The 13067-nt window shown below is 38.7% G+C and overlaps 1 protein-coding gene across 4 annotated transcripts in view; it reads left to right on the top strand.

The window, feature by feature from the left end:
• Nucleotides 1–13067, top strand: part of LOC117416814 (ubiquitin carboxyl-terminal hydrolase 24-like) — a 49972-nt gene that overhangs the window by 9581 nt on the left and 27324 nt on the right. For 2 of the 4 annotated variants that reach the window (XM_059035118.1, XM_034028207.3), the window contains exons 6-28: nucleotides 1374–1409; nucleotides 1657–1722; nucleotides 2262–2327; nucleotides 2601–2675; nucleotides 3113–3271; nucleotides 3552–3666; nucleotides 3820–3923; nucleotides 4800–4907; nucleotides 5330–5425; nucleotides 5815–5976; nucleotides 6289–6384; nucleotides 6846–6953; nucleotides 7577–7729; nucleotides 8206–8337; nucleotides 8692–8803; nucleotides 9241–9317; nucleotides 9752–9892; nucleotides 10437–10490; nucleotides 10791–10906; nucleotides 11017–11083; nucleotides 11409–11519; nucleotides 11955–12053; nucleotides 12406–12573. In XM_059035118.1, the coding sequence (XP_058891101.1) occupies nucleotides 1374–1409; nucleotides 1657–1722; nucleotides 2262–2327; nucleotides 2601–2675; nucleotides 3113–3271; nucleotides 3552–3666; nucleotides 3820–3923; nucleotides 4800–4907; nucleotides 5330–5425; nucleotides 5815–5976; nucleotides 6289–6384; nucleotides 6846–6953; nucleotides 7577–7729; nucleotides 8206–8337; nucleotides 8692–8803; nucleotides 9241–9317; nucleotides 9752–9892; nucleotides 10437–10490; nucleotides 10791–10906; nucleotides 11017–11083; nucleotides 11409–11519; nucleotides 11955–12053; nucleotides 12406–12573 (2421 nt within the window). The remainder of the gene's footprint in view (nucleotides 1–1373; nucleotides 1410–1656; nucleotides 1723–2261; nucleotides 2328–2600; nucleotides 2676–3112; nucleotides 3272–3551; nucleotides 3667–3819; nucleotides 3924–4799; nucleotides 4908–5329; nucleotides 5426–5814; nucleotides 5977–6288; nucleotides 6385–6845; nucleotides 6954–7576; nucleotides 7730–8205; nucleotides 8338–8691; nucleotides 8804–9240; nucleotides 9318–9751; nucleotides 9893–10436; nucleotides 10491–10790; nucleotides 10907–11016; nucleotides 11084–11408; nucleotides 11520–11954; nucleotides 12054–12405; nucleotides 12574–13067) is intronic. The other 2 variants (XM_034028208.3, XM_059035119.1) reach the window with 2 other exon arrangements.

The raw sequence follows: 13067 nt of genomic DNA, 5'->3' as shown, positions 1-13067 counted from the left end.
AGCTGTTCATCACTGTGAGACAGAGCACTCTCCATTGCTTTTGTCATTGCCTGATGTGAAGTTTTTGCTGCAGCAGAAGAAAAAGGTGCTTTTCTTTTTAACCAACGCTCCATTTCTTTTTTTTTTTATCTCTACACTCAGCACTATTTTCCGCCTGTTTTTCACTTATGTATGTTTAACTACTGAATAGTTTGTACTGCATGCATGTAACATATCAAATGAAAGGCCACAGAATTTCCTTTCATATTATGTAAGTTGCAACAGGATCAGGCATACTATATGTGGTAGGGATAAGACTATATGTTTAGAAGAAAAAAAAAGTTTTTCCAAAATAAACATGTTTGGTCACTGCTATATATATTGTAATCAGATGGCTCAAAAAAAAAAAAAAAAACACTGCACCGTTGAACCTCAATATGAAATTAACATGGGGGAGGGAGAAGCTGAGCTTCTAAGCTTTCCAACGATACCACCCCTTTCTGTCTAGCTGCTATGGAGCAATAGGCTCAAAATGAAACCTAAGCTGTGAACTCATCACATAATGAGAGGCTTAACTTCAGGCAATCGTAGTTCCGGTTAGGAGTACTGCATACACACACTGAATACGTCTTTGGAAAGCCCCAGATCTGTACTTTTAAAGGTGGCTGAGTAATATGTGCATAACCTTTGGTGCGCTGACGCCCCAAAATGAATGGGGCTTAGTTTTGAGAGTTAAAGCGAAAGTCACCGCTTGCAAAACAACACCTAGATAGACTTAATATCACTACTTTTATTTATTTATTTATTTTAACCAGAACTACTCAGAATGCGGCTCATAGTGCTTTCGTCACTGACACCCACTTCCTTAGAGATTGTTGTAGCGTTTCAGGCATTCTAAATTGTGTGAAAAATACAGTAGCTTGGTGTCTTAAAATATCTCTGTGGGATTTTCCCGCACTGAAGGTTGCAGATATGCGGGAGCAACTTGGAAAATGCGCTATTCCCGCAATCCCGCGCTGAAATTCAAGCCCTGTTCTTAATAAGAATCTGTTTGCTTGTTACTGTAGACACTTTAGTGTTGGTCCCTTTTCATGTTCAGCAGCATGTACCACACAGTTACTGGTGTGACCTCTTCAGAATTGTATTACATCGAAGGGTTATGTAGCTAGAAATCTACTATTGCTCTTTCCTTGCTTTTTTTGTGATGTCTGCAGTAAGTACAGTTGCTCCAGTATTGAAATTGATTCATGGCCAGACCTCAAAACCCCCAAGCAATCTCCAAGGCAGCAGCAGTTGATAGCAGTATGTACAGCATGCCACTATGTTATCAACAGAAGTAAAAAGGCTAAATTGAGTGTTGACACCGTGCATAAACAATGTCATTTGTCTTGCAGGAGCCCCATGGTTGGCTTGTAGATTTGGTAAATCGGGTAAGTTAAAACTATTGATCTACTTACCTTTTTACGAGAGGTTCAGAAGTGGATTATCGAAATACTAATGCACCCTCAGTTCACAAATTGGGCTTATTGAAGTTGACATTTTTTTATGTCAAAGTCAGACAGCCACAATAAAAGGAAGCACTGAAGTTGTCAAACATGTGTGCCTGTTGTTGGAAATGAAAAATATTTTATTCTGAATTTCGGCATGATGTGATTTGTTTGTTTTGTTTTTTCTTAGTTTGGAGAACTGGGTGGGTTTGCTGCTATTCAATCCAAATTGGGCTCTGAGGAGATAGAAATTGGGGTAAGTAATTATTACAGTTTGCAGCTCCTTATTCGAGAAAGCCAGCATTCTTATTCTCTGTCTTCTTTAAATAGATTAACAGCCGGGGGATTACTTTACCAGAGACAATGTTTCATATCAAACGCATGTAGTTAGCAGATCCTTTTGTGTTCAATTGCAAATTGAATTAGCTGGTATTGTTTATTGCACTCTTTACTGTTCTAGACAAACATTTGTTGTTTGCTCACCAAATTTCCTTTTGCATCATTATATAGCAAAAAAAAAAAAAGGGGGGGGGGGGGAAACGGCTGTTTGCTTTTGCCATACCCCACATGGGAAAATGTATAAGCATCCTTTAACAAGATATCTCTAGAGACAGGACCACCTGTAAATCCTCTGAAACGCAGTCCTCCTCTTCTCTGTTACTGTAAGATCTAAGAAACAACTGAATGGATGCAGCCAGAACTGTTTCATTGTTGATTTTACTGCATTCTTAGCGTGCAGTTCCGCTGCGCTGTGCAGTATTCTGAGCACATTGTGTTGTGTTTGCTCTTTTTCAGTGTGTCTCTGCTTTGGTTCAGCCCCTGGGAGTGTGTGCAGAGTATCTGAACTCCAGTCTAGTACAGGTGAGACATTCTGCAGCTAACTCTAGCGCTTTCACAGGACTGCGACCCCCATTGCTGGTGTTATCTTTTATTAATGTACTTTTTGATGGAAAACTGTCAGTTGTGTTAAAATGTAGTCGTTGTCTTTGTTACTGACAATTGGTAGTCTTGACAGGAGTCATACATCTAGTCATGTTGGTATCAATGTATTGTTGGTATTGCTAAAACTGATAGGTGCCATTTGTCATAATGTACAAGGAAGTTTGTCTGATTTATTTTATTTGTTTTCCACAGCCCATGCTGGACCCAGTTATTCACAAAATGATCACATACGTGCAGAACGTGGAGGAAAAAGATCTGAAAGATAAGGTAATTGTGTGGTTTCAAGATAAAAAGAAATTGTTTCTTTTATTACAAACGACATGAATTAAAACAAACCTGTTTGCCCTTTAAATCGTGGTTCCCCAATATTGAAGACCTTGCGAAAGTCTTAGTTGAAATGTGTGTGAAAATCATTCATTTAATATTGCTATAGAATAGATAGATATGCTGTGGATCCACACACACACACACACACACACACACACGCACACAGACAGTCAGTAAAATTGAGTGTTTTATAGCTATGGATGTGGTGTCGTGTTACAGCAATGTCTTGGGGGGGGGGGGGGACAATTTCTGTCTAAGTGATTTTAAAGGTAAAAATCTAAATATTTCAGCTTAATATGTCCCACAACACAGTGCAAGCAACGCAAAGTGTAATGCTGTACATTGTTTGCTTTTTATTTATCTTTTGTTTAATGTAGCGGCTTGTCAGCATCCCTGAGCTCCTGTCTGCTATAAAGCTGTTGTGTATGAGGTTTCAGCCTGACCTTGTCACAGTGGTGGATGACCTTCGATTGGACATCCTCCTACGCATGCTGAAAACGCCACACTTCAGTGCCAAGATGAATTCCCTCAAGGAGGTGAGGAGGAATTTTTTGGCTCGTAGTTCAGAACTGCAGTGAGCTGATTAAAGATGTAGGTCACGATTCAATTAACATTTTTTTTTCACTTTTTTATCCCTGGGCTATTGTGTGTGTGTGTAGTATATATATGGATGTATGTATGTAGATTGAGAGGAAATCTACATCTCTTGTTGCTAGTGATGATTCTTCTAGTTTTTGTAATTGGCAGATGACAGTCATTTGATTTGTATTTGTGTATTAGATACAGTAGTTCAGCTATTGTTTTGTCTTTGTGCAGGTTACTAAGTTGATAGAAGACAGTACAGTGGCCAAGACGGTGAAGAATGCCATCGACACTGATAAGTTATTGGACTGGCTGGTTGAAAACTCAGTTCTGTCAATAGCCCTGGAAGGTACTTTTTAAATTTTTTTTTTTTTTTTGCAGCTAAATTCTTTACTTCAGGTGTTCTGTTTTAGTCTTTGTAATAAAGTGGAAAGGGGTGATAACCTGAATTTAAAAAAAAATTATAATAATAATTGTATATTTCAACCTCTTCTAATTCTAGGGAATATTGACCAGGCACAGTATTGTGATCGAATAAAGGGAATTATCGAGCTGTTGGGGAGTAAACTGTCTTTGGATGAATTATCTAAAATCTGGAGAATACAGGTGGGTTAACAGCTAATCCAAACTTTTTTTTTTTTTTTTTTTTTCTGAAATGTTTGTGCCAAAGACCAAGTAGTTCTTAAATGAAACAAAAAATAGCAAAAGAACTAATAATAATAATAATATAATAATTTATTTCTTAGCAGACGCCCTTATCCAGGGCGACTTACAAGATATCACATTATTTTTACATACAATTACCCATTTATACAGTTGGGTTTTTACTGGAGCAATCTAGGTAAAGTACCTTGCTCAAGGGTACAGCAGCAGTGTCCCCACTGGGGATTGAACCCATGACCCTCCGGTCAAGAGTCCAGAGCCCTAACCACTACGCCACACTGCTGCCCTAAAAACTAAAAACAAACGACTCTGAACACTGCAGCGTTATTGTACTCATTAAACATGTTACATCTTTAATTGTTTTTGCATTTTACCAAATACTACAGAATATCCTCCCCTCATCCCCTTTGTCCCTTTTAAAAGAAAGAACAAACAGGTTTTGCAAATGCTGAAAAGGGTGCTTATTTAGAAACAACGTGATTTCCTATGATGTATTTATATATTTTTTTAAATAACAATTTTACTGCTGGAATAAATCCAGTGCTTATACCCTTAACCTGTGTTTATGGATCTATTTTCATGGTTCTGTTAGAGAATGTATTTGTATATAGTTTAATCAATAGGCATTTAGACATTAACAATCACTGAGGTTTACATCTGCTGTATGCTGTGTTTTTGTTTTGTTTTTTAACCCCTTAAGGAGAACATATCTATCCTCCTTTCTTTTTTTATTGATTGTTATATTTTCTGCGCAAAGTTTGCTTGTTCCGGGCAATGTATAGTTTATTTTATTTTTCTCCTTTCTTTCCTTCCGGTCAGGCTGGACAGTCTTCCACTGTTATCGAGAATATCCACACCATCATTGCTGCAGCAGCTGTGAAGTTCAACTTTGATCAGCTCAGCCATCTGTTTGTTCTAATTCAGAAGGTAGGTTACAATTAAATCTCAGTGACAGGAGGTATAGTTTGCCTTGGACCATATGTGTTGCTAAAACCCATTCTGAACTTTTACTTAACCTAAATATATACCTATGTGGTCCCTTTTTAAGCGCTTGATGTGAAACCTAAACTTCATTCCTAATGTTAACCTAGTCTAGTTCTGTTCATTTAAAAAAAATAAAAAATTCAGTAGTCTAGATTTGTGTGTTTTACAGATTGAATGCATTATAGCCAATATGGCCTTGGCAAGCAACAATCCAATTTTGAATGTCATTTATTAATAGATTTCTACTGTTGTAGTACACAAATAAAAAAACAGTTCCTAGTTGCTCAACGTTTTAATAGCCAGTAAGTCTCTTGTGTAATCCTCTTCATCATTGACCCGACTAACACAAGAAATGTCCCTTTCAGAGCTGGGAGATGGAGAGTGACCGGGTGCGGCAGAAGCTGTTGAGCCTCATTGGGCGGATTGGCCGCGAGGCTCGCTCCGAGGCCACCACTGGAAAGGTAGGAAATTGGAGCAGAAGATGCAGATCAACCCCTGCACTGCCTGGTCAGGGTGGCTAAAGAAAAACATGTGGTCTTGGAAGATGCTTATCAAATACTAACTCTGTATAACTAAACAAAACTGTGCAGTAAAATACTGCATTTAAGAAAATAATTAAATCTTTTTTTTTTTTTTTTTTTTAAGTTGCATTTCAGAGATAATTGAATGATCATCTTATTCCACAGAGAACTAAGTGGAAAAACTGTCAGTTGTGAACCAAACTCACAATGGCAAACAGAAATAAGAACATTTTCCCAGGAATCCTAGTTTTCAGAGTTGGTTTACTCGCTGTAGTAGGAATCGGACGATGTTCTTGCATCCAGTTGGTGTTGTTTTGCTATTCCCTCAGGTGCTGGAGGTTCTTTGGGAGCTGGCCCACTTGCCGACATTGCCCACTAGCCTGGTGCAGCAGGCCCTGGAGGAGCACCTTGCCATCCTGAGCGACGCCTACGCAGTCAAGGAGACGGTGAAGAGGAACTACATCATCAAGTGCATTGAGGACATCAAGAAGGTGGGCCATTGAGAATAAACCGACTATACTTTCTGTTTCTGCTGATCTTAAAACATATCTCCAGATATAAGGGATGGCTGGTTTCATAAGGGGTGATCTGGCTTTTCAGCTTTGGTAAAAGGAAATGAATATGCTCATAACAAGGTGTGCATTGTTTTTAATTTCCTTGCCATTTAAGAACTTATTTATTGTATTCATTATTGTTGGTGAAATGTGTACTTGTATTCCTTGTTGTGGTCACCTGGATGAAACCAATATACAGTATAAGGACAAAGGAAAGCATTTAAATGCCATTTAAGTTTATTTTTTTAGATACTAATTCAGGAGGAAACAAAAACGCCCATGGAGACACAAGTCTCTTTTCTAACGGGTTCCTGGGGCAAGAAGAAACCAGGTTCGATTTCAAAAGTAAGAATACATAAAACAAACAGGGTACAGTGTCTACTTGTACTGTATACTGTACAAATAGCTTCCAATCACTCAATTTGCAAGAGAACTCCAATGAAATAACGTGGGGCCTGATTGGTGGGGGAGTATCTTTTTTTTTTTTTTTAACCCATTGATTTTATTTAGATTTTTTTATTATGCCAGTTATTGGGCCATTTGACAATTCTTGTTTTGTATGTTGTTTTTTTAGACGCCACTACAGTAAAATAATGAGCATAAGAAGTCTGAAATGAAATCAATTGCAAGTTTGAGGAATCTTGGAAGGCAAGCCCTCCTCAAGCTTTTAGTTCGCTGCTGCTTTTTTTTTTTTTGTTAAATGGCGGAGCAGACCTTAAGACAAAGGAATACTGTGGAACAAGCCTCTTGGCTTCTAGATGTCTTTCTTTGTCTTCACTATTCACTCTCCTTTGCCTCTCTTGCAGTCGTCCCAGCAGAGTAACCCCCAGGCGGTCTGGGTTGTGCCGGCCCTGCGCCAGCTCCATGAGATCACACGCTCCTTCATCAAGCAGACCTATCAGAAGCAAGACAAGGTAAGGGAACAGCAGCTGGTTGTCAGCAGGTCAGGATTTCGAACTTTGATTGCACAAGCTCCTTGATCGTGTTAACGGTATACTTTTAATGAGGGTAGTCCTGAGACCTTGTGCAGGTCTAGTTTGAGTTTCTAACACTGTGTTTAATTACCATACAGCCCTGCATATCTGCTGATTGTACTGCATTGCTGTCTGTGTGTGTATTGTCGTTGTAGTCTTTGTTGCAGCCTGAATACTGCTACGGTGATACACAAAGTAAAGCTGTGGTCCTGCATTTTTTAGCTTTGAGCGCTTTAGGCTTTGTATTGTTCAAGCACTTCTCCAGGACCAGGACAGCGGCCAAGCCAGAGTGACACCTTGTCTTGCAGAAGGAATTATTTTCAACAAGTCTCCTTTTTTGGATTAAAGAAACCTCTTTTGAATAATACAGATTTTTGTAAACTAATACATTGCCAATATTGTCTCCAATGCATCTAAAATGAGTGTGCTTTGTTATTGTTATTGTTAGTGTTGGTGTTGTACATTTTGTTTCTTTAATTCCTGGAAAAATTGGTGTATATTTTATAGTAGAGCTTTTAAAAAAAAAAAAAAACAGAACTTGTGGCAATCTTTGTTGCTCTCAGCAGAGCATCATTCAGGATCTGAAGAAGAACTTCGAAATCGTTAAGCTGATAACAGGCAGCCTGGTCTCCTGCCATAGGCTCGCCCTGTCTGCGGCAGGCCCTGGGGGGCTGTCTGGATCCACGCTGGTGGACGGCAGGTACACTTATCAAGAGGTAAGATGAGAGCGGAACCTGCAAAGCACGCTGATGAATCGATAGGACCTAGAGGTAATTAGCAGACCTCACAGAATGTTACATCTGTTCATTTCCTACAGGGTAGTGTTGTTGTTTTATGTGCTTGGATAATCTGCAGTGGTCATTTGTATTGGTTTGTGGTGAGGTCTCCTGCTTGTTACTAGGGATTGTAGACCTGGTTTTTAAGGCTGCAGGAGTTCAGTATTTTTTCCTCCTTCGTGGAGCTTGAGTGTTAATAAAAAGTCAAACAGAACTTTTCTCATGTTTTCAAATATATGTATTTATTAAACCTTTCTAATGATTAATAATAAATACAGTATTTATTTATGGAAATGCATGCATTGTGTCACGCATGACATGTGCAAACATAAATGTTTTCTATGTAACTGATGGTCTCTTGACATCTTCTGTTAAAATGGGATGATTATATCCAAATGTCTGACTTTCCCTTGCAGTACCTGGAAGCACATCTGAGATTCATGGCTTTTTTCCTCCAAGAGGCCAGCTTGTATCTTGTATGGAACAGGGCTAAGGACATCTGGGAGTGCCTGGTGTCTGGGATGGATATCTGTGAACTTGATCGAGAGGTAAAGATTGCTTTTCAAAACAAGCTTATTTACGTTGTTACACATGAAAATTAATAATTTGACAATTGCAGTGCATATACTTATGCATGCAGAGTTACATAAAAAAGGACAATTTAAACGTGTGTGACTTATCCTATATGGGCGGTAACTAATATCCAGGAGGAGGATGTTCAGAGTTATCTTTGTAGAGGTCTGCAGTGTAGAAATAGTTTTATGTGATGTGCACTGGCAGGTCTTTTTTTTTTTTTTTTTTAATGGACCTGCACTATCGCCGATCTTTGCTGAATATTTTTTGTTTGGGGCTGTGCATTTGGAATAACAGTTGATTTTTTGATCTACCTCATGTTTATTCAGATGTGCTTTGAGTGGTTTACAAAAGGACAGCATGATCTGGAGGGCGATGTCCAGCAGCAGCTTTTCAAAGAGAAAATCCTCAAGTTGGAGCCTTACGAAATCACCATGAATGGTACGAGCCAACTACCGCTTGCACATCCCTGCAGGAAATGTGAAATAAAACCGATATCCAACTACATGTCAACTTGATTTTTGTTTTTGTTAAGATTAAACTATTTCTCAAAGCCGGAATACCTTCTATCCGTTTCTCTGTGTTGTATCTTGCTACACAATTGGTGGTTCTGTGTTTTGCCTTAACCAATAAAAGCACTTCTGTTTCATTGTGCCACATAAGTTAGTTAACATTTAAACAGATGAATGAATTTGAGTGTCCTGAAAACCCTGTTAAGAGTGCAGAGATGAATAGACAACTTACACTGTGTGACATGTCTGTGATCAGCTGACAGCAATGGCGAGGGTGGATGTCTTCCTGCTCCAGCTTTCTCAGTAGCTAATGCCAACACAGAAGTCTCCTAAAGCTGTATCTGTATTCCTCTGTTTTGTTTTTAGGGTTTAACCTTTTCAAGACCTTCTTTGAGAGTGTGAATTTGTCTGACCATCGTTTGAAAAGACAAGGAACGCAGTTGGTATGAGTTCACTTTTTTGTGTGTTGCAGTGAAGCTGAAAGTTAACAGTTCAAAGTACTGAAAACAAGAGTGTTCTAAATAAAATTTGAAAACATTCTCAGATACATGCATTGGTAATTAGCAAGTTATCCAGCATAAGTTGTTGGCTCCCTGACTGGAATCCAATAAATATGTGGAAGTTTTTGGAAAAAGTGTGTTTTGAACACTAGTGCATCCAACATGAACAACATAGTGTTTTAAATGGTGTGATGAGTGACTTTAAAAACATTGATGATGATGATGATGATGATGATGATGATGATGATGATGATGATTTTTATTATTATTATTATTATGAGCATATTTTCATGACTATTTTTTGAGCTTGGCTTAGTCTTTACAGTGACACAGTTTGTTATCGATGGGTGTTTAAAAGCCAGCTTCTTGCTTTCTAGTTTGTAGAAAGGCTGGATTTGGCAGGGATGGATTTTATCTGGAGGATAGCTATGGAGTCACCAGATGAAGAAATTGCCAACGAAGCAATCCAGCTGATTATTACCTACAGCTACATCAACTTGAATCCCAAAATGAGAAAGGTAAATTGCTTTCAGTAACTTTCATCAGTGGAAAGGGGGCTAGTTAAACTGTTCTTCCCCCTTGTTGGCACTGTGGCTGTCAGCGGGTTTTGAGGGGGCAATGTGAGGAAGAAGAGACTTCTCATAATTATATGTACTTTCATGCATGGCCAACTTATATGGGGATGGATAAAAAAAACCTAGTCTATTATATGGGGACTGAAATTGTAAAATAAACGGAATCAATTCAATGAAAAAACGTTAGATGTCTTGCTCAGTGTCTTCAGAGAGTTTGTCATTGAATTAAGTATTTCTAAATGTAGCACCATTGAGTGTTTGCTAAACATGTACGGCAATTCTGACGGCCCTTTTATTGAATAGGGAGCTGTGGCTGTTATGGGCAGCTATGCTCTGAATGAGATACCTTTTAAAGCTTTGATATATCTCAGGGAGAAAATAATATTGGACTATTTTTATGAGTTAGCATGGACCTCCGTGTTAAATATGAACAGTAAAACTAAATGTGGTGGCGTGGAAATGACATTTTTAATTTTTTCCCTACCAGGATTCAGTGTCCCTACACAAGAAATTCATTGCAGATTGCTACAAAAGATTAGAGGTGAGTTTTTTTATTTTTTATGAACATTTAATTGTAAGTTTTGCAGTAACTCATTCTTGGAAAGATTAACCATCTAGTTTGTGAACTGCGCCTAAAAGGGTTTTTTATGGGGGGGGGGGGTATTGTGTTTTTTTTTTCATGTAATTGTTATTGCTTATATAGCATGTAATCATCATTGTTAACAGACTTACCCAGGACATGTTTGCAAAGGAGATGGGGCTTAAGGATCTTGCTGTGGAATTCTGAAGTTGTAATGTATGCATTGCTGTAACCATTTAACCAGAAGCATGTGTTTTTAAGGCTGCCAGTTCAGCCCTTGGGGGCCCTACTCTTACTCATGCTGTTACCAGGGCTACCAAGATGCTGACGGCTACAGCCATGCCCACAGTAGCCACGTCTGTGCAGTCACCTTCCAGGTAATGTGTTGAGTCTGCAAAACACTACCTACATTACATGGCATTGCAACCTGACAATTATTGCATGAATATAATAAGCACTTATTAAGTAAGATTTTTTTTTTTTGCAGGTCTACAAAAATTATAATAATTGAAAGATTGCTGTTACTTGCAGAACGATACGTTCTCACTATAGAGGTAAGAAAAAATAAAACAATTTTGTGCACAGGAACAGACGTAGAATTATTTTACCATTGTTTTTATTTCAACATAACATGACAAAATAAGAGGATTCCTCTATTTTAAATATTTTTTCTAAACCTTTCCATATGAAATACTGAAACCATTTTTATCTTGAGTTTACAAAACTGATAAAAACATGTTTTATGTGAATTTGCTGACTTCCTTATGGATAGAACCCATACACCAATCTAAACACATTCATTTTTTGGGGGAGTCTTGCTATTCCCTTCTCTCACTCTGCAGAAGCCTCCTCTAACCCTGCAATGTTTCTTCCTTGCAGGATCTGTATTCTGTTCCTCGGACTATCCTACCTCATGGCGCCTCCTTCCATGGTCATCCTGTGACCCTGCATGTCACCTATGAGTCCACCAAAGACACATTCACGCTGGAGGTACAGCCTGACTTGCTTAGAAAGACTAATCTGATTTGTGAAAAAAAAATAAATAAATAAATTGTCAGTGCATTGCAGCAGAGTTGCTCCTTGTAGAATGCTATGTACATGTAAATGCGTGCAGTGGATATTGATCTGTTCCAATTCTGTGGCAATAACTGGAGTGTACCTAACTGTTGGCCTGTTCACTTTTCTGAGACTGTACGCTGGTGTGTTTATATGTGATATGGAATTAGGATCTTGAAGCAACAGATGCTCTTCACTTCTTTTGATTTTAACTGCAGTGTATCTTTACCACCAAATTAAAGTGATTAGCATTGAATACATTGAAGGTCGCTAATTACAGGTTTTTGTATTTAATGGTAAATGAATAATAATATCAGATTGCATAATTAAATGTGTATATTTTGTAATTATTACATTTTTTCCCCACAGGCACACAGTAACGAAACCATTGGGAGCATCAGGTGGAAGATAGCAGAGCAGTTAAATTGTCCTGTGGATAATGTCCAGATCTTTGCTAATGATAGCGTGGTAGGTAAATGTGTAAAGTCAATATGTTCTGTCACATGAAAGCTTGCTTTTAGTTTTTAGAAGTTCAGAGTCACTGGTGTGTGTGTGTGTGTGTGTGTGTGTGTGTGTGTGTGTGTGTGTGTGTGTGTGTGTGTGTGTGTGTGTGTGTGTGTGTGTGTGTGTGTGTGTGTGTGTGTGTGTGTGTGTGTGTGTGTAGGGGGGGTGTTTAATGATCTCAATTCAGCCATCGTTAAACTCCTTGACTGCACAGCGATGTTAAATCTCCCCTGTACACAACATAAATGTAAAAAATCCAATCGATGTATTGCGCATGTCATTTTGACTACATGTGTGTTTGTTTTTCTTTGATCAGTTAACAATGAATAAAGATCAGAAGCTGCTGAACCAGCTGGGGTTCTCGGACGAGCAGGGTCTGACAGTGAAGACCTCCGGGACGGGCACTCCCTCCGGCAGTTCTGCAGACTCCTCCACCTCTGCCAGCAGCAGCAGCGTCTTCAACTCTGCCTACGCCCTGGAGCAGGTTGGTCAGAACTCTGTGCCTTGCAGCTGGTTAGTCAGAACTCTCTGCCTTGCAGCATGTCAACAGCAGCTGATCCAAATTCGACCGTCATACATCTTGTAAAGGCACACCGGTCTTGGACACCTTTTCAATATATTTTTATTGTATTTACTTACAAGAAGAGGTTTAGAGCGACATTATTTAATTGTTTTAAGGAAGCAATGTCTCTTTTTATCCAATTTGCACTGGGACAGGAACACCGGCATACTCCCTGCGCTTTGCTTGCACCAAGTCTCCTCGCTGTTCGTTTGGGGTGTATGAATTGAATACACTAATCTACCAACGATGAGAGATTGCAGAGACAGACGTCATGCAGTGCTCTTGACAACCTGCTGGCTAATTATTTCATGAATGTAGTTTTATATGTAGGCGATTTTGATCTTGAATATTGTAGCACAAACAGTTTCAGAGAAAAATGTATGCATTTCTACTATTCACAGTGACAACATAGTAAG

Source organism: Acipenser ruthenus, chromosome 12, assembly GCF_902713425.1.
Source record: "Acipenser ruthenus chromosome 12, fAciRut3.2 maternal haplotype, whole genome shotgun sequence".
Lineage (NCBI taxonomy): Eukaryota > Metazoa > Chordata > Actinopteri > Acipenseriformes > Acipenseridae > Acipenser > Acipenser ruthenus.
The sequence above is the reverse complement of the archived record's forward strand: the minus strand, read 5'-3'. Positions and strand labels throughout refer to the sequence as shown.